Source organism: Pristiophorus japonicus, chromosome 13, assembly GCF_044704955.1.
Source record: "Pristiophorus japonicus isolate sPriJap1 chromosome 13, sPriJap1.hap1, whole genome shotgun sequence".
NCBI classification, from domain to species: Eukaryota; Metazoa; Chordata; class Chondrichthyes; family Pristiophoridae; genus Pristiophorus; species Pristiophorus japonicus.
Window position 1 is genome coordinate 137,716,010 of NC_091989.1, and position 24,443 is coordinate 137,740,452.

The 24,443-nt window shown below is 46.3% G+C and overlaps 1 protein-coding gene across 1 annotated transcript in view; it reads right to left on the bottom strand.

The window, feature by feature from the left end:
• lonp2 (lon peptidase 2, peroxisomal) overlaps positions 1 to 19,984 on the bottom strand; it is a 135,059-nt gene extending 115,075 nt beyond the window's left edge. Inside the window, exon 1 of the mRNA XM_070898045.1 lies at positions 19,628 to 19,984. Within this exon, the coding sequence (XP_070754146.1) occupies positions 19,628 to 19,857 (230 nt within the window). The 5' untranslated portion in view covers positions 19,858 to 19,984. The remainder of the gene's footprint in view (positions 1 to 19,627) is intronic.
• Between the last annotated feature and the right edge of the window lie 4,459 nt (positions 19,985 to 24,443).

The following is a 24,443-nucleotide window of genomic DNA, read 5'->3' on the forward strand; positions in this document are numbered from 1 at the left end:
GAAGTAATAAGCAACCAATCAATAACAAAAAATAGAAGTCCTACCTTTATGTGAAGGGAAGGTGTTTCTGTCAGTCTCTGTCGCTGTCTCTGTGTTTCTGACAGTGAGGGGGTGGGGAGAGAGAACAGGGGTGGGGAGAGAGAATGGGGATGGGGGGGGGGGGGGGGAAGAGGGGAGAGGGGGTAGAGGAGAGGAGGAAGGAGGGGGAGGGGCTGAACGAGGGTGGGCTGAACAGGAGGGTTGAGAGGGGCTGAACGGGAGAAAGGTCTGAACGGGAAGGGGGTCGGCGGTTGAACGGGAGGGGGGAGCTGAACGGGAGTGAGGGGGTGAGGCTGAATGCGGGGGAGGGAGGCTGAACGGTGGCTGAACGCGGGGGGGAGAGGGGAGGCTGAACAAATGATTACTGTAATATGCAATTCTGAAAACCTTCAATCTGAATGACATTCCGTTGTCGAGCAACGAAAAATCTACATAGTCTGCATTATCTTGTTGCAGTCACAATATTCTCTTGCATATTAAATAATGACTTTTCGTACAAGTATATATGAAGGAAACCTTTGGCAGTAGGAAATAATTGAACCATCAGGTCCAAATTTCACACTGCACCATCTGCCAGAAATTTATATGGGTTCAAACTAGATTACTCCTGATGTGACCCAAATATTCTGCAGTCTTAACTGTTTCAATGCCAGATTTGAAGAAATATCTATTTATCGCAAATGCAATTTATCCAACTTCCATTTCAGGAAATGGCCTGACAAAGAAACTTCCACAAATTGAAGTCGCACACAAATATCTCAACTTCCCCCAATGCAAACACGCTGAAAAGCAAGATTTCTGACTAACTGGCACCTACAGGAGTGGAACTCACTGGAAATATAGGGGTCTCCCTCTATCATCTGCACGCTGCAGTATACACACCCCAGGCTCGGATGACCAATGGCATTGGACCCCCACACCCACCCCAACCCCCACAAAAAATGTGAATCCATGAATAATCTGGATTAAGGAAACCAGTTTCAATGGCCCCAAGTTTTGTCCCGCGGCGAAAACGGCGCACCTCCGAGCTGGGCGCCTGTTTTTCGCGCCCAAAACTGCGCCTAAAAAAAAGTCCGATATTCTCAAGCTCCTTGGAGCTCGATGTTTGCTTGGCGCGGCACGCTCTTCGCAGCAGGGGTTGGAGGCTAACATTCGCGACGATTTTCTAAGTAGCAGGGGGCGGGGTACAATTTAAATTAGCCTTCGTGCTGCCGGCAACTCTGCGTGCACGCGCGTTGGAGCGTGCGCGCAGTCTCACACAAACATTGGCACTCGGCCATTTTTAAAAATACTGCAGAAAAAGTGAAGATTTGTTTCTTGGACCCCTGCAAAGGCTTGTAATTTTTTTTTTGATATTTCTGTGTGTGAGGGAGTGCTTTTAGCAGCACTGCTGAATAAATCACCTGCTGAAATCAGTGAGTTCAGCTTTTCACTGCTAAACTTGCAGAACCGGTGCTGCATTGGTGCATGCAAATTAAGGACTGTGTGTTTGGAGAAATAAGAGTGCCAATTCAACTTTGCAACGGATCAACGTTCACCAAGAACAAAGAATTTCTTGCATGAGGAAGTGGAGATATTAGTCAACGTAATTGAGCAGAGATGGCAGGAGCTAGATACCAGCAACAGAGGTCGCATAAAAGTGCCACCAAAAGAAATGAAAAACGCTGGAACCAAGTTGCAGAAGATTACTGCGCAGTGGTGCATACCAGGAGATCTGAAAGTCAGTGTAAAAAGAAATGGCACGACCTTGGTCAAGTATTTAGTGTAAGTAATATTTCCCATTTTTAATTTAATTGTAATTGCAACCTGGCTATCTGTATGTCCCACCATACAGACTGACACTCTGTAAAAAAAGTTATATTTTACTCTTTGCAGAAGAAATTGGCTCACAACAAAAGGGAGGCAACTCGGACAGGAGGAGGCGTGCCCAATCTGCATCCACTGACACCCTTGGAACAAAGGGTAGCTGCTATGATGAGTCGTACATGGAGAAAAACAATCGGTACAGCACAAGTTGGGCCCGCACACGAGGAAGAGGGTAAGTCCTGAAAATGCATCATGGCCCTTTAAATCAACCTGCTGCCTGGCCTGCTATGTGAGAGTACTCATGCCACCCACCCGGCCCCCTCCCTTGCTGTTAAGCATTTGACTGTTCTGATGTATTTTGCAGAACATGATGATGATGATGATGATGATAATGACGATGATGACGATGATGCTGCTGCCAACCCTGAGGTTCCTGAGGGTACAGAACAAGAACCAGTACAACCAGCTGCGGACGATCCAAACTGGATGATGGCAGCGGTGACTGAAATGTCTGCAGGGGAGAGCTTCCAATTTAATGTTTATGAGCCCCCATCAAGGGGCATCAGAGTTTCAACCCCTAGCATAGGTCTTGGTTCCACCTTCCATGGTTTCGCTTCCGATGTTGCGGGTCCCAGTGGTGCTGCTGGTATAATGCAGCATTCTACAGTCAGTGCACTACCTTCCCAGCCTGCGCCTCCCTCTCGCATAGGTTCTGGTTCCACCTACTATGGTTTTGATTCCGACGCTTCGGGTCCCAGTGTTGCTGCTGATATCATGGAGCAGTTTACACCCATTCGTCCAACATCCCAGCCCACGGCTCGCACTCGAGTGCTACCGTCTGCAACACAGAGCATCCCACCATTCCAGCCCGAACCTCTCCCTCCAGTTCAGCCGTCTGGAACACAGAGCGTCCCACAGTCCCAGCCTGCGCCTCCCTGTGTAGTGGTGCTGCTTGCAACACCGAGCATCCCACCGTCCGTGCCCGCGCCTCCCAGTGTAGTGGTGCCACAAGGCAGACCCAGGCAGAGAAGGAGATTGGAGACACGCTCTCCTGAGATGCAGCGTGCAACAGATGCGACTCAGGTTGTAGCATTGGGTATGGAGACCAATGAGCTTACCCGATCACTCATCAGTAGCGTCAGTGCAGTAGGTGAAGAGTTGACGGTCCTGACTGGAGAAATAGCAGTAATGACACGGGAACTTAGGGAGGGAATGTCCGAGGGAGTGCAATCGACAGCACAGGCTGTCAGGTAGGGCATGCAAATGACGGCACAGGCCATCAGGGAGGGCATGCAAGTGTCGGCACTGGCCGTCAGGATGGGCCTGGTTGAGGTAGCTGCTGCAATAAGGGCACACAGCCCAGCCAATCAAATGACACCCCCATGAGGAAGTGAACATTCACTGAGATGTGGATGAGACATGGTTGCAGCCTTTCTTTGCTGCTTTTGTTCTTGTTCTTGATGTAGCTGTAGTAGCGTTTTTCAAATTGAAATTATTTTGTAAGTTTTGTAACTTTACAACTTATAAGGGATCTTATGGTTTTTAAGTGATCTTATAGTGTAAATGCTCTCACATTTTTTTGTATCTTATTTAATTTTGCACCTAAAAAGTGATCCTGAAGTTTAAGTGTTCTTCAGAGTGTAAGATTTTTCACAATAAAACTGTTTTGTAAGTTTTGTAACTTTACAACATATAAGTGATCTCAGGGTTTTCAAGTGATCTTATAATGTAAATGCTCTCACATTCTGTAAATTATTTAATTTTGCATCTAAAAAGTGATCTTGAAGTGTAAGTGATCTTAGAGTGTAAAATGTTTCACATAGAAAGTGTTTTGTAACTTTTGTAACTTTACAAGTTTTTAAGTGATCTTCAAGAGTCATATTAAAAAGTATAGTTTGATACAACAAATATTTTATTAGAGTGACGTTAACTTTTCAATAAAATATTTTTTCATTAAAACTGTTTCATGTTCCATTAACACAACACAACGTAGGAACAACTGCAAAGAATAAACATGTCCATATGCAAAAGTGGTCGCAGAGCCCTCAGGCATCAGTAGTTGAAGCGTTCACGGATGAGCTGCTGGCGCAAGTCTCGAGCAATCGTTAAAGGGGCACGATGGACGGCCCTCCTCCGACCACGTGCTTCGGCATCAGGCACTTGCATGCTTTCCTGATTGTCGTTATCATCCACATCCTGGTCTTCCGTAATACTATCATCATGCACTGGACCCTCACGTCGGTCGTCGGGTTCCACTACCAGCTCCTGCTGCCTCATGATGGCTAAGTTATGAAGCATGCAGCACACAACAGTGAAGTGACCGACAATCTGAGGAGAGTATAGCAACTGTCATCCGGAATGGTCCAGGCATCGGAATCGCTGTTTCAATATGCCAATGGTCTTCTCAATGATGCTGCGCGTCGCAATGTGCGCCATGTTGTATTGACGGTCAGCTTCTGTCCGTGTCACGCGTAGGGGCGTCATGAGCCAGGTGGTCAGGCCGTACCCTTTGTCTCCCAGTAGCCAGCTCTGCCCTTCTGGCTGCTGCTCAAACATGCCAGATAGAATGCTGTCGCGAAGGATGAATGCATCGTGGGTGCTGCCAGGGTATCTCGCATCGACTGACATGATGCGCTGCTTGTCGTCACACACGAGCTGCACATTGATAGAGTGGAAACCTTTCCTATTTCGGTACTGCTCAGATTCCTCCACAGGTGCTCGCAAGGCTATGTGGGTACAATCAATGCAGCCCTGTACCTTTGGGAAGCCGGCAATCCTGAAGAAGCCCACAGCCCTCTCATGGATCGCTTGTGCGGTCATTGGGAAATTGATTAAGTCATTCCTTCGCGCATAAAGTGCAGCCGTGACCTGGTAAACGCAGGCATGTATTGCACGTTGAGAGATGGCACACACATCTCCAGTTGTAGCCTGAAACGATCCCGAGGCATAGAAAGAAAGTGCAGCTGTTACCTTCACTTCAACAGACAAGGCAGTTATCCTTCTGCTTCTGGGCTGCAAATCTGCTCTCACCATATCACAGATCTCAGTGACAACTTCTCTGTGAAAACGCAGCCTTTTCACACAATCAGCCTCGCTCATGTCCAGGTACGAGCGCCTGGTTCGATATTGTCGACGTGGGCAAGGTCTCCTGCCCATCAACCTATGGGCTACGACGTTCCTGGTGCAGTGAGCTCTAATCAATTCTCTCCTATGCAGTGAATTGATGGCAAACCATTGCATAATACGTGGTGTTGACAATGCAGCACCCATTCTGCAAATTTAAATATAAAACTGTCGATGTGGCTGCCTCTCCCTGTCCAAATGGCCTCAGTCCTCCTCACAGCTCGAAGGCTGCTCTGTATCTTTGGCTGCCGTCGAACCACTGACGCCGCCCCTAAAGCGTGGCCGAATGGCCTCAAGCACCATAAAGAGCTGCGTGTGTTAGGTGTTGATTCTTCGGCTGCCGGCCAGCCACTGACGCCGCTGATATCATATGGCCGAATGGCCTCACGTCGGTCCGCTGCTGATTCTTCGGCTGCCAGCCAGCCACTGACGCCGCTGATATCTCATGGCCGAATGGCTTTGGGTCCGCCCGGTGTTGCTTCTTCGCGGCCAGCCACGAAGAGAATGAAAGCCTGCCTCAAGCACTGCAGCTCAGCTCGAAGCTTACTGCCGCTGCCGTCGAGACACTGACGCCACACCCCTGCCTGTCTCCACAAGAAAGGCCTGCCTGAAGCACAGCAACTTGAAGGCTGATGCTATTTCACACAGGTAGGAACATGGTTTATTTAATCTTTTCTTTGCTTATAAATTTTTATTCAGGTTGGATTTATTTGTATAATATTTGTATAAATATAACTAAGGATTGATTGTAGAATTTAATTACTTCCTTTCCGCCCCCCCCTCCCCCCCACCTCGTTCCCTATGCCTAATTTGTAACCTACGCCTGATTTTCTAAAGAGTGGACAAGGTTTTTCCGAGCGTACAAAAATCTTCACTTACTCCATTCTAAGTTAGTTTGGAGTAAGTTTTCACTCACGAAACTTTGAAATCAGGCGTAATGGCCGGACACGCCCCCTTTTGAAAAAAAAATTCTGTTCCAAGGTGAAACTGTTCTAACTGACTAGAACTGGAGCAAACTAAATGTCGAGAATTCCGATTTCTAAGATACTCCGTTCTACACCAGTTGCTCCTAAAAATCAGGAGCAAACCATGTGGAAACTTGGGGCCAATGAAGTAAAAATATAGCTAACCGGTTCAGTACAGTTCCACCAATATCCAATGGGTCTCTGCATTCCACTGTTAAGCCCAACACCTGGCCTTAAAAGTATAGGTCAGTACAAGGACACCATTTTGCAGCTTGGGTCTCCCTGCCTGATCTTTTAGATATAATTCAAAGACAATTAGACTGGGGGAAAAACGCCCTGCTGAGCCAGTGTGCACACGCTCCAACGTGCATGCGCAACGCTGTCGGCACTCAGAAGCACGCTGATCCCTATCCTCACCCCCCTGCCAGCTATGTTCAGCCAGCATGGCCCTAGCTCTGCCCCCCAAGCTTTTGCTACACCACACCAAGGTTCCTGGAGTGGGGAGAATTACAAGATTAGTTTTCGGTGCGCTTTTTAGTCTAACAAGTCGGCGCATCAACTCCCACCGAAACTTGGGCCCCAGGACTGGACTATCGGGTCCCTCATTGAAACATCTGTGAATTCATGTGGAAGCAAGTCATCTTCGTTCGCAGGACCGCCTATTATGTTTGCCTACATAACAGTGACTACACATGCAAAACAAATCCATTAGTTGTAAAGCACTTTAGGACACCCTAAGGCCATGAAAAGTGCTATTTAAATCCAAGTTCTTCTTTATAATGTATGTGGAGCTTGAGCAGAAAATGCTGTTACCTCAGTGAGGAGGCAGCAGGAGCATCCGGGGTCCACACAGCCAAAGCGGCCGGCTATGAAATTGCACAGGACCAGGGATAACCATAGAGGATTGAAGAGTAAGGAATGCAGACAGAAAATAGAGAACAAGGATGAGAGAGTGTAACAGGAGGGGAGAAGGGTAAAAGATGGAGAGGATAGCCCTAAAATGAACTGCAAGGGACAGAATGGAGTTTTTGCTGTAATACTCAGGACAGTTCTTGGTGGGAGGGAACAAAACAGGATTTGGAGTATTGGAGCTGGGCCTTGGTGGAAGAGAGAGCGAGCAAGAGCAGGATGTGGAGCACTCACCACGGGAGTACTTGGGAGGGATCGGAGCAGAGATCCAGACTGGGAACAGAAGGTAAAATTCCCATGGTGGAAGATTATGGTGACCGTAAACTAGTTGATGTTATCTTCAACAATAAATTGGTCCATGCTAACTACATGATATCACACACCAATCAGTAAACCTAAAGGCTCACTACAAACTTCCTTTTCAAAATAATATTACAGACATGGCAGCACAGCATTTTAAAAAACTGGTAATTTCCTGTGTAGTTCTTCATGGTGAGTTAAGCATCACTATACTATGTAATGCACAATGTTTAATTACATAGTATAGTTAATATCGTAGAGCGTTAGTACTCAAGGTTGAAGCTCCTTCACCCACATTTACTCTCGTGACCCTCTCTCGCAGCTTAGTGTTTTGTTCTGACATTGTAATGTAGAGCAGAATATAAATCAGGAAATTAGAGGTGTATGTAACAAGGGTAATACAGTAATCTTGGGGGACTTTAATCTACATGTAGACTGGACAAACCACATTTGCAGTTCAAGTGTGAAGGACGAGTTCATAGAATGTATAAAAGATAGTTTTCTAGATCAGTATGTTGAGGAACCAACTGGGGAACAGGCTATTTTAAATCTAGTATTGTGCAATGAGAAAGGGTTAATTAATAACCTTGCAGTAAAGGGGCCATGAGGAAAGTGTGACCATAATATCATAGAATTTTATATTGAGTTTAAACAAAGCAAACGACGTCAGTTTGAGGGGCAAGGTGGCGAAGGTAGATTGGGAAACTACATTAAAAGGTATGATGGTAGACAAGCAATGGCTAGCATTTAAAGAATACATAATTTACAACAAATATGCATTCCTTTAAGGCGCAAAGATCGAACAGGAAAAGTGGTCCAACATTGGCTAACAAGAGAAGTTAAAGATAGTATTAGGTCAAAGGAAGAGGCTTATAATGTTGCCAAAAAGAGTAGTGCTCCTGAGGATTGGGATGATTTTAGAATACAGCAAAGGAGGACCAATAAATTGAGCAGGAAAGAGACAAAAGAATACGAGAGTAAATTAGCATGAGACATAAAAACAGAGTGTAAACGTTTCTGTAGGTATGTAAATAGGAAGGGGTTTTGACAAGGTCCCACACAAGAGATTAGTGTGCAAAATTAAGGCACATGGTATTGGGGGTAATGTACTGACGTGGATAGAGAACTGGTTGGCAGACAGGAAGCAAAGACTGGGAATAAACAGGTTCTTTTCAGAATGGCAGGCAGTGATTAGTGGGGTGCCGCAGAGCTCAGTGTTGGGACCCCAGCTATTTACAATATATAATGAGTTAGATGAAGGAATTGAATGTAATATCTCCAAGTTTGTAGATGACACTAAGCTGGGTGGCAGTGCGAGCTGCGAGGAGGATGCTAGGAGGCTGCAGGGGGACTTGGACAGGTTAGGTAAATGGGCAAATGCATGGCAAATGCAGTATAATGTGGCTAAGTGTGAAGTTATCCACTTTGGTGGCAAAAACAGGAAGGCAGATTATTATCTGAATGGTGACAGATTGGTAAAAGGGGAGGTGCAACGAGACCTGGGTGTCATGGTACATCAGTCACTGAAGGTAGGCATGCAGGTACAGCAGGCAGTAAAGAAAGCAAATGGCATATTGGCCTTCATAGCGACAGGATTTGAGTATAGGGGCAGGGAGGTCTTACTGCAGTTGTACAGGGCCTTGGTGAGGCCACACCTTGAATATTGTGTACAGTTTTGGTCTCCTAATCTGAGGAAGGACATTCTTGCTATTGTGGGAGTGCAGCGAAAGTTCACCAGACTGATTCCCGGAATGGCAGGACTGACATATGAAGAAAGACTGGATCGACTAGGCTTATATTCACTGGAATTTAGAAAAATGAGAGGGGATCTCATAGAAACATATAAAATTCTGACGGGATTGGACAGGTTAGATGCAGGAAGAATGTTCCCGATGTTGGGGAAGTCCAGAACCAGGGATCACAGTCTAAGGATAAGGGGTAAGCCATAAGGACTGAGATGAGGAGAAACTTCTTCACTCAGAGAATTGTGAACCTGTGGCATTCTCTACCACAGAAAGTTGTTGAGGCCAGTTCGTTAGATATATTCAAAAGGGAGTTAGATGTGGCCCTCACGGCTAAAGGGATCAAGGGGTATGGAGAGAAAGCAGGAATGGGGCATTGAAGTTGTATGATCAGCCATGATCATCAGGCTCGAAGGGCCGAATGGCCTACTCCTGCACCTTTTTTCTATGTTTCTATATTTCTATGTGGGCCCATTAGAGGTAGAGACTGGAGAAATTATAATGGACAATAAGGAAATGGCAGAGACATTAAATAAATACTTTGTATCTGTCTTCACGGTAGAAGACACAAAAAACATTCTGGAAATAATGGGGAACCTAGGGTCTAGAGAGACTGAGGAACTGAAAGAAATCAGTATAAGTAAAAGATAAAGGCCCCAAGTTTCCACATGATTTGCGCCTGATTTTTAGGAGCAACTGGTGGAGAACGGACTATCTTAGAAATCGCAATTCTCCACATTTTTTTTTCTGCAGTTCTAGTCAATTAGAACAGTTTCACTTTGGAACAGAATTTTTTCTTCAAAAGGGGGCGTGTCCGGCCACTGACGCCTGATTTCAAAGTTTCCACAGTGAAAACGTACTCCAAACTAACTTAGAATGGAGCAAGTAAAGATTTTTGTAGAACTTAAAAAACCTTGTCTACACATTAAAAATTCAGGCGCAGGTTACAAATTAGGCATCCGGAACGAGGTGGGGGGGGGGGGGGGGGGGGGGGGGGGGAAGGGAAGTCATTAAATTATACAATAAATCCTTATTTATACTTATACAAATATTATACAAATAAATCCAACCTGAATAAACATTTATAAGCAAAGAAAAGATTAAATAAACCATCTTCCTACCTGTGTGAAAGTGCTTCATGCAGGTTCAGTCAGCTCAGCGGTGTGGCGTCGTTCCCGCGAACGGGAGGGAGGGAGGGGCAGGCAGGCATTTGTGCAGCCTTCCACTTGAGGGCAAGAAGCCTCAGTGCTGATCATGGAAGGGCAATGTGCTTTTATTAAAAAATTTTCAAAAATTAAACAGCTACAAAGAATTACAAAAATGGCCGAGTGCCAATGTTTCCCTCACACTGCGCGTGCGCAAACGCTCCAACATGCACGCGCAGCGTTGCCGGCATGAAAAAAACTAATTTAAATGGTATCCGCCCCCTCCCACTTACAAAATCAGCGCGAGTAGTAGGCTCCATGGGCGCTGCGCCAAGCTGCCATGGAGCTGCAGGGCACTCCAGAATCGCGCGTTTTTTTTCAGGCGCGATTTTCGGCGCGAAAAACGGGCGCCCAGCTCGGAGGGGCGCCCGTTTTGCAGCGTGTGGAAACTTGGGGCCAAAGTACTGGAGAAATTAATGGGATTAAGTGACGACAAATACCCTGGAGCTGACAACCTTCATCTTATGGTTTAAAAGAGGTAGCTGCAGAGATAGTGGATGCACTGGTATCAATCTTCCAGAATTCCCTAGATTCTGGAGCAGTCCCCAAGGATTGTAAGGTAGCAAACATAGCCCCGCTATTTAAGAAAGGAGGAAAAGAAAAAACAGTGAACTATAGGCCAGTTAGCCTGACATCAGTAGTAAGCAAAATGCTAGAATCTATTATTAGGACATGATAACAGGACTGAAGGCACTGCTCAGTGCCGAGCTTACGGCTCACATCCCACCGTAGGCAACTAGGCCCATACAGTAGAACCTGGTCTCCAGTCGTTTTGGACCTCCTTGCCACTGGACCAAGACCTTGCTCTGCTAAGTCTGTGTGGTAGCCAGTGTGCAACGGCCACCCCACGTTAAAAGAACTCACGCACAGGCATCTTCCACCCTTCAAAATGAAGTTCGGCACCTGGAACATCAGAACCCTCATGGACAATCCCAACAGCGACAGACTGGAACGTTCCACTGCTATCATTGCCCGGGAACTCAGCTGCTTCAATGGTGACATCGCCGCCCTAAGTGAGATCCGGCGGATAGGGGAAGGCCAGCTCAAAGAACAGAACCAGTGCGCCACTGTTATCAGAGCGTATGCCCCAACACTCGACGCAACACATCCTAGATTGGGTATTGTGTAATGAGAAGGGGTTAATTAACAGTCTTGTTGTGCGGGGTCCTTTAGGGAAGAGTGACCATAACATGATTGAATTCTTTATTAAGATGGAAAGTGAAATAGTCCAATCCGAAACGAGGGTCCTAAACAAAGGAAACTACGAAGGTATGAGGAATGAATTGGATATGTATAGATTGGGAGGATTCATTAAAAGATTCGATGGTGGACAGGCAATGGCTAACATTTAAGGAAGGAATGCATGAATTGCAACTGTTATACATCCCTTTTTGGCGTAAAAACACAAAAAGGAAAAGTGGCCCAACCATGGCTAACAAAAGAAATTAAGGATAGTATTAAATCCAAAGTTGCCAGAAAAAGTAGCAACCCTGAGAATTGGGAGCAGTTTGAATTCAGCAAAAAAGGACCAAGAGATTGATTAAGAGGGGAAAGATAGAGTATGAGAGTAAACTTGCAAGGAACATAAAAACCGACTGCAAAAGTTTCTACAAGTATGTAAAAAACAACGATTAGTGAAGACAAATGTAGGTCATTTAGACAAAAACGGGAGAATTTGTTGGGGAACAAGGAAATGGCAGAACAATTAAATAAATACTTTGGTTCTGTCTTCACGGAAGAGGACACAAATAACGTCCCAGAAATGCCAGGGAACCAAGGGTCTAATGAGCAAGAGGAATTAAAGGAAATTATTATTAGTAAGAAAATAGTGTTGGAGAAACTAATGGGACTGAAGGCCGATAAATCCCCAGGGCCTGATGATCTGCATCCCAGAGTACTAAAAAAGTAGATGTATTGGTTGTCATCTTCCAAAATTCTATAGATTATGGAACAGTTCCTGCAGATTGGAGGGTGGCAAATGTAATGCCACTATTTTAAAAAGGAGGGAGAGAGAAAACAGGGAACTACAGACCAGTTAGCCTATCAGTAGTAGGGAAAATGCTAGAGTCTATTATAAAGGAAATGATAACGGCACACTTAGATAATATCAACAGGATGAGACAAAGTCATGTTTGACAAATCTACTGGAGTTTTTTGAGGATGTAACTGATAGAATAGATAAGGGAGAACCAGTGGATATAGTGTATTTGGATTTTCAGAAGGCCTTTGATAAAATCTTACATAAGAGGTTAGTGTGCAACATTAAAGCACATAGGATTGGGGGTAATGTATTGGCAATAACTGAAAATTGGTTAACTGACAGGAAACAGAGAGTAGGAATAAACGGGTCTTTATGGGATGGCGGGCAGTAACTAGTGGGGTACCACAGGGATCAGTGCTTGGGCCCCAGCTATTCACAATATCTATAAATGATTTGGATGAGGGAACCAAATGTAATATTTCCAAGTTTGCTGATGAAACAAAACTAAGTGGGATTGTGAGTTGTGAGGAGGATGCAAAGGCACTGCAAGACAATTTAGATAGGTTGAGTGAGTGGGCAAACACATGGCAGATGCAGTATAATGTGGATAAATGTGAAGTTATCCACTTTGGTAGGAAAACATAAGGACAAATTATTATTCAAATGGTCATGGCTTGGGAAGTGTCGATGTACAGAGGGACCTGGGTGTCCTTGTACACCAGTCACTGAAAGCAAACATGCAGGTGCAGCAAGCAGTTAGGAAGGCAAATGGTATGTTGGCCTTCACTGCAAGAGGATGAGAGTACAGGAGCAAGGATGTCTTACTACAGGGCCTTGGTGAGACCACACCTGGAGTATTGTGTGCAGTTTTGGTCTCCTTACCCAAGAAAGAATATACTTGCCATAGAGGGAGTGCAGTGAAAGTTCACCAGACTGATTCCTGGGATGGCAGGACTGTCGTATGAGGAGAGATTGGGTCGACTAGGTCTGTATTCACTAGAGTTTAGAAGAATGAGAGGGGATCTCATTGAAACGTATAAAATTCTGAAGGGGTTGGATAGACTGGATGCAGGGAGGATGTTTTTCCCCTGGCTGGGATGTCTAGAACGAGGGTTCACAGTCTCAGGATACGGGGTAGGAAATTTAGGACCGAGATGAGGAGAAACTTTTTCACTCAGAGGGTGGGGAACCTGTAGAATTCTCTACCACAGAAGGCTGTGGAGGCCAAGTCACTGAATATATTTAAGAGGGAGATAGATAGATTTCTAGAAACAAAAGGCATCAAGGGGTATGGGGAAAAAGTGCGAATATGGTGTTGAGAGAGAGGAATCACCATGATCATACTGAATGGCGGTGCAGACTCGAAGTGCCGAATGGCCTACTACTGCTCCTATTTTCTATGTTTCTATGAGACCAAAGAGGAATTCTACTCCAACCTCGAACAATCCCTGTTCCGAGTCCCGATGGACGGCAAGCTGATCCTCCTTGGCGACTTCAATGCCAGAATCAGTAAGGACACAGACCTCTGGGAAGGCGTGATCGGCAGAGAGGGGATAGGGAAAACCAACTCCAGCAGTACCCTGCTCCTGACAAAATGCCGAGAAAATGACCTTGTCATCACCAACACCTTGTTCCGTCAGAGGGACATGGCAACACCCTCGCTCCAAGCACTGGCATCTGCTTGACTACATCATCATCTGAGCCAGGGCATGATAGGAACCGATGATTGCTGAACGGACCACCGTCTAATCCATTCCGTCATTATCAATATAGCCTCAAAACGGCGACGGCAACAGAAACAATGCCGCAGGAAAATCAACGCTGGGCACTCAAAAACCCAGTTAAGCAAGCTTTATACAGCCAGCGCCTCACTGCCAACCTGGCGACCCTCGATGACCCCGAGGTGCAGAGTGCCCACAACGCCTGGTCTACCCGCCAAGGCCTCCATAACCAGTGCCTGCGAAGAGACGCTCGGCCATTCAACCAGGAAACACCAAGACTGGTTTGACAAGAACAACCAGTTGATCCAGGAGCTAATAAGCCGCAAGCGCAAGACGTTTCTGAACTTAAAGCAGCAACCCAATTCGTGAGCAACAAAGCAGCTCTACAGGCAGCTGAAGGCCAAGGTTCAACAAAACACTCGTGACCTAAAAAATAGATAGTGAGTAGAGAAATCACAGGAAGTCCAGCAGCTGGCCGACAACCACAACGTGCGAGGATTCTTCAGCACAGTCAAGACCACCTACGGCCCAAGCACCCAAGGCCCCACCCCACTGCTGACCAAGAACGGAGAGGTACTCGTTAAAGACACCGAGGCAGTCAGGGCCTGCTGGAAGAAGCACTTCGAAGATGCCCTCAACCAAAACTCTACCTTCGAAGCGATTGTCTTCGACTCCATCCCACAGCACGCTACCCACCACCATCTCAACAAAACCCCAGTCCTGCACGAGGTAGAAAAGGCCATCCGTCAGCTCAAGAACAAGGCATCAGGAGCAGATGGAATCCCCACCGAAAGTATGGGGGAGAAGCACTATTGGCACCAATGCATGACCTCATCTCTCATCTTGAATGAGAGCATGCCAGGAGATCTCAGAGATGCCATAATCGTGACCATCTTCAAAAAAAGGGGACAAGTCCGACTGCGGCAACTACAGGGAATTCTCCCTGCTACCGGCCACTGGGAAAGTCATCGCAAGAATCCTCCTCAATCGTCTTCTCTCTGCGGCTGAAGAGCTCCTCACAGAGTCGCAATGCTGAATCTATCCACTAAGGGGTACAACGGACATGATCTTATAAGAATTAGGATCAGGAGTAGGCCATCTAGCCCCTCGAGCCTGCTCCGCCACTCAACAAGATCATGGCTGATCTGGCCGTGGACTCAGCTCCACTTACCCACCCGCTCCCCATAACACTTAATTCCCTTATTGGTTAAAAATCTATCTGTCTGTGATTTGAATACATTCAATGAGCTAGCCTCAACTGCTCATTGAATGTATTCAAATCACAGATAGATAGATTTGTGGGCAGAGAATTCCACAGATTCACAACCTTCTGGGAGAAGAAATTCTTTCTCAACTCGGTTTTAAATTGGCTCCCCTGTATTTTGAGGCTGTGCCCCCTAGTTCTAGTCTCCCCGACCAGTGGAAACAACCTCTCTGCCTCTATCTTGTCTATCCCTTTCATTATTTTAAATGTTTCTAAAAGATCACCCCTCATCCTTCTGAACTCCAACGAGTAAAGACCCAGTCTACTCAATCTATCATCATAAGGTAACCCCCTCATCTCCGGAATCAGCCTAGTGAATCGTCTCTGTAACCCCTCCAAAGCTAGTATATCCTTCCGAAGTAAGGTGACCAAAACTGCACGCAGTACTCCAGGTGCGGCCTCACCAATACCCTATACAGGTGCAGAAGGATCTCCCTGCTTTTGTACTCCATCCTTCTCGCAATGAAGGCCAACATTCCATTCGCCTTCCTGATTACCTGCTGCACCTGCAAACTAACTTTTTTTTGGGGGATTCATGCACAAGGATCATCACGCCCGGCAACCAAATTTTAATTTGATTTTACGTTTTAAAGTTTAATTTGTTTTAATTGCCGGTGCTTTTAGTGTCCCCTTCCCTTTTATAGGGGGCACCGGAAAAAATTTGATTTTAGCGCCCCAAAAAAAAAAACAAAAGAAAAAGAAAAAAAAGGGGCCTTGTAAATGTCTGCTGTGTCATCCAGGGCGGGTGGCACGGTTTAATGTTTTATGTTTTACAGATAAACTCTAAAAGAGTTTCATGCACAAGGACCCCCAGGTCCCTCTGCACCTCAGCATGTTGTAATTTCTCCCCATTCAAATAATATTCCCTTTTACTGTTTTTTTTCCCAAAGTGGATGACCTCACATTTTCCGACATTGTATTCCATCTGCCAAATCTTAGCCCATTCACTTAACCTATCTAAATCTCTTTGCAGCCTCTCTGTGTCCTCTACACAACCCGCTTTCCCACTAATCTTTGTGTCATCTGCAAATTTTGTTACACTACACTCCGTCCCCTCTTCCAGGTCATCTATGTATATTGTAAACAGTTGTGGACCCAGCACCTATCCCTGTGGCACACCACTAACCACCGATTTCCAACCCAAAAAGGACCCATTTATCCCGACTCTCTGCTTTCTGTTAGCCAGCCAATTCTCTATCCATGCTAATACATTTCCTCTGACTCCGCGTACCTTTATCTTCTGCAGTAACCTTTTGAGTGGCACCTTATCGAATGCCTTTTGGAAATCTAAATGCACCACATCCATCGGTACACCTCTATCCACCATGCTCGTTATATCCTCAAAGAATTCCAGTAAATTAGTTACACATGATTTCCCCTTCATGAATCCATGTTACATCTGCTTGATTGCACTATTCCTATCTAGATGTCCCGCTATTTCTTCCTTAATGATAGCTTCAAGCATTTTCCCCACTACAGATGTTAAACTAACCAACCTATAGTTACCTGCCTTTTGTCTGCCCCCTTTTTTAAACAGAGGCGTTACATTAGCTGCTTTCCAATCCACTGGTACCTCCCCAGAGTCCAGAGAATTTTGGTAGATTATAACGAATGCATCTGCTATAACTTCCGCCATCTCTTTTAATACCCTGGGATGCATTTCATCAGGACCAGGGGACTTGTCTACCTTGAGATCCATTAGCCTGTCCAGCGGTACCCCCCTAGTGATAGTGATTGTCTCAAGGTCCTCCCTTCCCACATTCCCGTGACCAGCAATTTTTGGCATGGTTTTTGTGTCTTCCACTGTGAAGACCGAAGCAAAATAATTGTTTAAGGTCTCAGCCATTTCCACATTTCCCATTATTAAATCCCCCTTATCATCTTCTAAGGGACCAACATTTACTTTAGTCACTCTTTTCCATTCTATATATCGGTAAAAGCTTTTACGATCTGTTTTTATGTTTTGCGCAAGTCTACTTTCGTAATCTATCTTTCCTTTCTTTATTGCTTTCTTAGACATTCTTTGCTGTCGTTTAAAATTTTCCCAATCTTCTAGTTTCCCAATAACCTTGGCCACCTTATATGCATTGGTTTTTAATTTGATACTCTCCTTTATTTCCTTGGTTATCCACGGCTGGTTATCCCTTCTCTTACCACCCTTCTTTTTCACTGGAATATATTTTTGTTGAGCATTATGAAAGAGCTCCTTAAAAGTCCTCCACTGTTCCTCAATTGTGCCACCGTTTAGTCTGTGTTCCCAGTCTACTTTAGCCAACTCTGCCCTCATCCCACTGTAGTCCCCTTTGTTTAAGCATAGTACGCTCGTTTGAGACACTACTTCCTCACCCTCAATCTGTATTACAAATTTAACCATACTGTGATCACTCATTCCGAGAGGTTCTTTTACTAGGAGATCGTTTACTATTCCTGTCTCATTACACAGGACCAGATCTAAGATAGCTTGCTCCCTTGTAGGTTCTGTAACATACCGTATGCATTCTATGAATTCCTCCTCAAGGTTACCCCATGCGATTTGATTTGACCAATCAATATGTAGGTTAAAATCCCCCATGATTACTGCCGTTCCTTTTTCACATACCTCTATTATTCCCTTGATTATTGTCCGCCCCACCGTGAAGTTATTATTTGGGGGCCTATAAACTACGCCCACCAGTGACTTTTTCCCCTTAATATCTCTAATCTCCACCCACAATGGTTCAACATTTTGTTCATTAGAGCCAATATCGTCTCTCATAACTGCCCTGATATCATCCTTTATTAACAGAGCTACCCCACCTCCTTTCCCTTCTTGTCTATCTTTCCGAATTGTTAGATACCCCTGTATGTTTAATTCCAGTATTGGCCACTCTGCAACCACGTTTCACCGCACGACAACTACAAGAGAAATGCAGTGAACTGCATCAACCCTTGTACATGGCCGCCTTTGACCTCACAAAGGCCTTTGACATTGTTAACCGTGAGGGACTATGGAGCGTCCTCCTCTGTTTCGGCTACCCACAAAAGTTTGTCACCGTTCTCCGCCTGCTCCATGATGACATGCAAGCTGTGATCCTGACCAATGGATCCACCACAGACCCAATCCATGTCCGGACCGGGGTCAAGCAGGGCTGCGTCATCGCACCAACGCTCTTCTCAATCTTCCTTGCTGCAATGTTACATCTCACTCTCAACAAGCTCCCCGCTGGAGTGGAACTAAACTGTAAAACTAATGGGAACCTGTTCAACCTTCGCCGCCTCTAGGTTAGATCCAAAGTCGTTCCATCCTTTGTCATCGAACTACAGGACACGGACGACAGTTGCATCTGCGCACACTCAGAGGCCAAACTCCAAAACACTTTCACCAATGCGTACGAAAGCATGGGCCTTATGATCTTGTTGAATGGCGGTGCAGGCTCGAAGGGCCGAATGGCCTACTCCTGCACCTATTTTCTATGTTCCTTACACTAAACATCCGTAAGACAAAGGTCCTCTACCAACCTGACACCGCCACACAGCACTGCCCCACGGTCATCAAAATTCACAGCGCAGCCTTGGACAACGTGGACCATTTCCCATTCCTCGGGAGCCTACTATCAGCAAGGGCAGACATCGATGACCCAAATTTGTGAATTTATGAGCAGAGATAAGTTTTGCTTAGAAATGCTTCAGACTGATCAAGGCATTAGGTGCAATAAGCGGAAATTTTAATAAGAGAATGACAGGCATGATTATGGGTATGGTAGCATAGTACTGGACCACAACCTGGAGGTTGTCAATTTGAATCTCATCATGGCAAGCTGTGAAACTGAATTTAATAAATCTGGTAATTGTGGGCTAGCCCGAGAAAAATAAATGGCCAGGAAATCGTCTGTTTTTTTTCTTGTTAAAACCCAACTAGCGTCTTTCAAGGAAGGGAATCTGCCACTACCACTCAGTCTGACCTAGGGCTGACTATTGATGCTATCGTAAGTAGCTAAGGTTACTGAAAAAGAACCACCTCCCACCACCTTCTCAGGGTAATTGGGAACGTGCAATAAATGCTGCTTTGCCAGCATTCCCCACGTCTCGTGTGCAAATAAAATAACCTGCTGGGACCAAGATATCCAGATCTGATGATGAGGAAAAGGTTACAAGGATCAGAAGAGTAAAGGAAGCAAAGAATTCTTGCTGACCACCCCAGTGGGAGCTTATAGTGCCACATAAGATTGAGCTGCTTTACAGAATGGGAGTTATTGCAAGGTATCCTACATGAGGCAGATGCGAGACAAAGGTTAGAAGCAGGAGTAGGTGAAGAGACAGAATTTCCTCTTGACACTAGCTGTGGCAAAAGCTTAAACCTGCGCAATATAAACAGTTACAATTTCACAACACTCAGCACACAGTGGAAAACCTTCCTCCCAAGTGTCACTGCGAGTGACAATAGCAATGGGTTTAAAAATGCTGTGTACTTTGATGAATGTCATTCTTACAAAATACAAACAGCTAAACAGCTCTAAACACTAAGTGCCCAGTCTGATCAGAAGCCCCTCGCCCAGTCTGCTGCTGTCCCGTCCTTGAGCGCCCGGGGCCTACCTGTGCAAATGGGGCAGCTCTTGCGAGTCGCTGTCGGGATCCTTGGTGTTGGGGATGACCCCAATGATGGTGCTTCTGACCGAGGTTCCCTTCAGGAGCCGGCTCTTCACCAGCTGGATGTTTCTCCAAGTCTCCACGCTGATGCGCATCGAAGAGCCGGGCAGCAAAACTCCTTCGTTGGTGAGGAGCAGAGGGAGGCGGCTGGGGATCTGGATGGCACTCGAGCCCATCCTGCCGCCGTGCCGAGCCGAGCCTTTTTTATTCCTTGGCCCGCCCGGGACTGAACAAAATAACAACTACACCGGGAAGCCCCGGAACCACGGGTCGCTGCCGCCACAACAGCAACAGGCCGAACGCAGGCCCGGCCGCGCATGCGCTCTTCAGGGTCAGGAGGCAGTGCTCCCAGACATTGTCCAATCCCCGCGGCTGGGAGTCTGGGCACTAGGAGTTTGGCAAGACCAGATTCTAGCACATTCTAAACGATACGGTTGCAGCCCATTTGATCTGTGTGCCATGACCTGCAAATATAACTTCATTAAATATTGGGTTGACAAGTAAAGTGGCATGTAACATTCCTGGCAAATATAGGAAAGGACTTGTATTTATATAGCATTTTTCATGACCTCATAACGACCTAAAAGCATTTACAGCCAATGAAGTACGTTTGAACTGTAGACACTGTTGTAATGTAGAGAAACACGGCAGTCAATTTTCACACAGCAAGATCCCACGTGGCCCTCATCCTGATGGCCACCTTTGTGTTCGGCTGCACAGACCCCCGGTACGCAAACACCAAGTGTCACTACGTGCTGAGGTTCTACCTGTCCCCGGTGTTGCGAAGGATGGGCCTGGCCATGCTGCCGCGAAACGGCCCCACCAGCTGGACCATGCCTGTCCACCTGTCCTTCGTGGAAAAGTTTTTCACAAAAAACCCCTTTGACCACAAGGCCATAAAACAGTGGTCAGCACGTAACGTCCTGGACACCCTACGAAAGAAGGAGAGGGTGGTCTCTGTCGGGTGGTTCCCTGAGCGGACTGTCGAACTCGTTTGGCAGAATATCTCATCGCCAGAGCTTTCACACAAGCACCAAGACGTAGCTTGGTTGGCGGTGAGGAGGGCCTTACCCATCAGAGCGTTCATGCACAGCCGACGTCTCAGCAGCACGGCACGGTGCCCCCGAGTCGGCTGCGGGGCGGACGAGACTGTCACCCATCTCCTTCAGGATTGCGCCTTCGCAAGGTAGGTTTGGAAAGAGATGCAGTAGTTGCTGTCGAGGTTCATCCCAAGCAGCTCCGTAACACAGGACTCTTGTGCTCTACGGACTGTTCCCAGGGACACACACCAAGACAGGCATCACCTGCTGCTGGAGGGCCATCAACTCGGTCAAAGACGCTCTTTGGTCTTGCCGAAACTTGCTGGTCTTCCAGAGCAAGGAGATGTCCACGTCTGCGTGTTGCTGACTGGCACAATCCAAGATCCAGGATTACGTGCTGAGGAACGCACTTAAAATTGTGCAGTCGCCACAAAAGCACGGTGGGGAAGGGCCACAGTTTAAAGCCTTTCTGCCACGGTAAACCCGGGGGCAGGAATCAGTACAAAACTCCCCTCGGGCTGTACTTGTAACTTCTTTTTTTGTGTACATGGAGCACCATGATCTGTAAACACCTATGTAGTGCCATGGACAATGCAAGGTCTGTTTCATAATGCACATTGAAAAGAAAAATGTAAACGTACCGTCACCCATTCCGTGTAATGTATAGTGACACATGTAATGTAATTTGTTGAATGTACTACAATGCATCCCGTATTGTACCGAATTGTACTTGAACTGAAAAGCAAGGAAATGTATCGAACGGAACTGCCGTCAGCACCCAAATGTAGTGTATGGGATTGCTGACCGCAGCTAAATGTACTGATCTGCTTTTGAATGTACTGTACAAATTTTTATATGAATGAAGTATATTTTTGAGAAAAAAAATCCCACAAACAGCAACATCATTATCATCATCATCATCATAACCAGTCCCTCGAAATCGAGGAAGACTTGCTTCCACTCTCAAAGTGAATTCTCACGTGGCTGTACAGTCCAATGTGGGAATTACAGTCTCTGTCACAGGTGGGGCAAACAGTGGTTGAAGGAAAGGATGGGTGGGGAGCCTGGTTTGCCACACGCTCCTTCCACTGTCTGCGCTTGGTTTCTGCATGCTCTTGCCGATGAGACTCAAGGTGCTCAGCGCCCTCCCGGATGCTCTTCCTCCACTTTGGGCAATCTTGGGCCAGGGACTCCCAGGTGCTGGTGGGAATGTTACATTTTATCAAGAAGGCTTTGAGGGTGTCCTTGAAGCTTCTCCTCTGCCCACCTGGGGCTCGTTTGCCATGTAGGAGTTCCAAAGTAGAGCACTTGCTTAGGGAGTCTCGTGTCGGGCAGGCGGACGATGTGGCCCGCCCATCAGAGCTGGTCGAGTGTGGTCAGTGCGTCGATGTTGGGGATGTTGGCCTGAGTGAGAACACTGACGTTGGTGCATCTATTCTCCCAGTGGATTTGCAAGATCTTGCGGAGGCAGCGCTGGTGGTACTTCTCCAACGCTTTGAGGTGTCTGCTGTATATAGTCCACATCACTGAGCCATTTAGGAGGGCGGGTATCACTACTGCCCTATCGACCATAAGCTTTGTGTCCTATAGTTTTTTAATCTATACTGTTATAGTATTAAGAAAGCCCCATACAGCCAGCGCCTCACTACCAACCTGGCGATCCTCGATGACCCCGAGAGGCAGAATGCCCGCAGCTCCTGGTCTGCCCTCAAGGCCTCTATAACCAGCGCCTGTGAAGAGACGTTCGGTCACTCAACCAGGAAACGCTGGTTTGACGAGAATGACCAAGAGATCCAGGAGCTAATAAGCCGCAAGCGCAAGGCATTTCTGAACTTAAAGCAGCAACCCAACTCAGGAGCAACAAAGCAGTTTACAGGCGGCTGAAGGCCGAGGTCCAACAAAAAAGCAGCGACCTAAAGAATAGATGGTGGGTGGAGAAAGCACAGCAGTTGGCTGACAACCATGATGTGCGAGGATTCTTCAGCACAGTCAAGACCATCTATGGCCCAAGCACCCAAGACCCCACCCCACTGCTGGCCAAGAATGGAAAGGCACTCATTAAGGACACCGAGGCCGTCGGGGCCTGCTAGAAGGAGCACTTTGAAGATCTCCTTAACTGAGACTCTGCCTTCGACACGAGTGTCCTTGATTCCATCCCACAGCATGCTACCCACCACCACCTCAGCAAAATCCCAGAAAAGGCCATCCGTCATCTCAAGAACAAAAGACATCAGGAGCAGATGGAATCCCCGCTGAGGCACTAAAATATTGGGGAGAAGCACTATTAACATGAATGCATGACCTCATCTCTCTTATCTGGAAGGAGGAGAGCATGCCAGGAAATTTCCGAGATAGAAACATAGAAACATAGAAACATAGAAAATAGGTGCAGGCGTAGACCATTCGGCCCTTCGAGCCTGCACCACCATTCAATAAGATCATGGCTGATCATTCACCTCAGTACCCCTTTCCTGCTTTTTTTCCATACCCCTTGATACCTTTAGCCGTAAGGGTCATATCTAACTCCCTCTTAAATATCTCTAACGAACTGGCATCAACAACTCTCTGCGGTAGAGAATTCCACAGGTTAACAACTCTCTGAGTGAAGAAGTTTCTCCTCATATCGGTCCTAAATGACTTACCCCTTATCCTTAGACTGTGACCCCTGGTTCTGGACTTCCCCAAAATCAGAAACGTTCTTCCTGCATCTAACCTGGCCGGTCCCGTCAGAATTTTTTATGTTTCTATGAGAGCCCCTCTCATTTTTCTAAACTCCAGTGAATACAGGCCCAGTCGATCCAGTCTCTCCTCATGTCAGTCCTGCCATCCCGGGAATCAGTCTGATGAACCTTCGCTGCACTCCCTCAATAGCAAGAACGTCCTTCCTCAGATTAGGAGACCAAAACTGAACACAATATTCCAGGTGGGGCCTCACCAAGGCCCTGTACAACTGCAGTAAGACCTCCCTGCTCCTATACTCAAATCCTCTAGCTATGAAGGCCCATATGCCATTTGCCTTTTTCACCGCCTGCTGCACCTGCATGCCAACCTTCAATGACTGATGTACCATGACACCAGGTCTCGGTGCACCTCCCCTTTTCCTAATTTGTCGCCATTCAGATAATATTCCGTAATCGTGACCATCTTCCAAAAAGGGGACAAGTCCGACTGTGGCAACTACAGAGGAATCTCCTTACTGTCGGCCACTGGGAAAGTCATCGCAAGAATCTTCCTCAACCGGCTTCTCCCTGTGGCTGAAGAGCACCTCCCGGAGTCCATAAACAGCAATGAGATATATGACATCAGTCGTCAGGAAAAATGCTGGAATCCATTGTTAACGAAGTGGTAACGGGGCACTTACAAACTCATAATATGATTAGGTAGAGTCAACAAGGTTTTATGAAATTGAAATTGTGTTTGACTTATTTACTAAAGCTTTTTGAGGATGTAACTGGCAGGGTAGATAAAGGGGAACCAGTGGATGTAGTATATTTGGATTTGGATTTCCAAAATGCATTTGATAAGGTGCCACATAAAAGCTTGACATGCAAACTATGGCACATGGGGTTGGGGTAATGTATTTGCATGGATAGAGGATTGGTTAACAGACAGAAAACAGTGAGTCAGAATAAATGGGTCATTTTCAGATTGGTAGGCTGTAACTAGTGGGGTGCCGCAAGGATCAGCAATTTACAATCATATTAATGACTTAGATGAAGGGA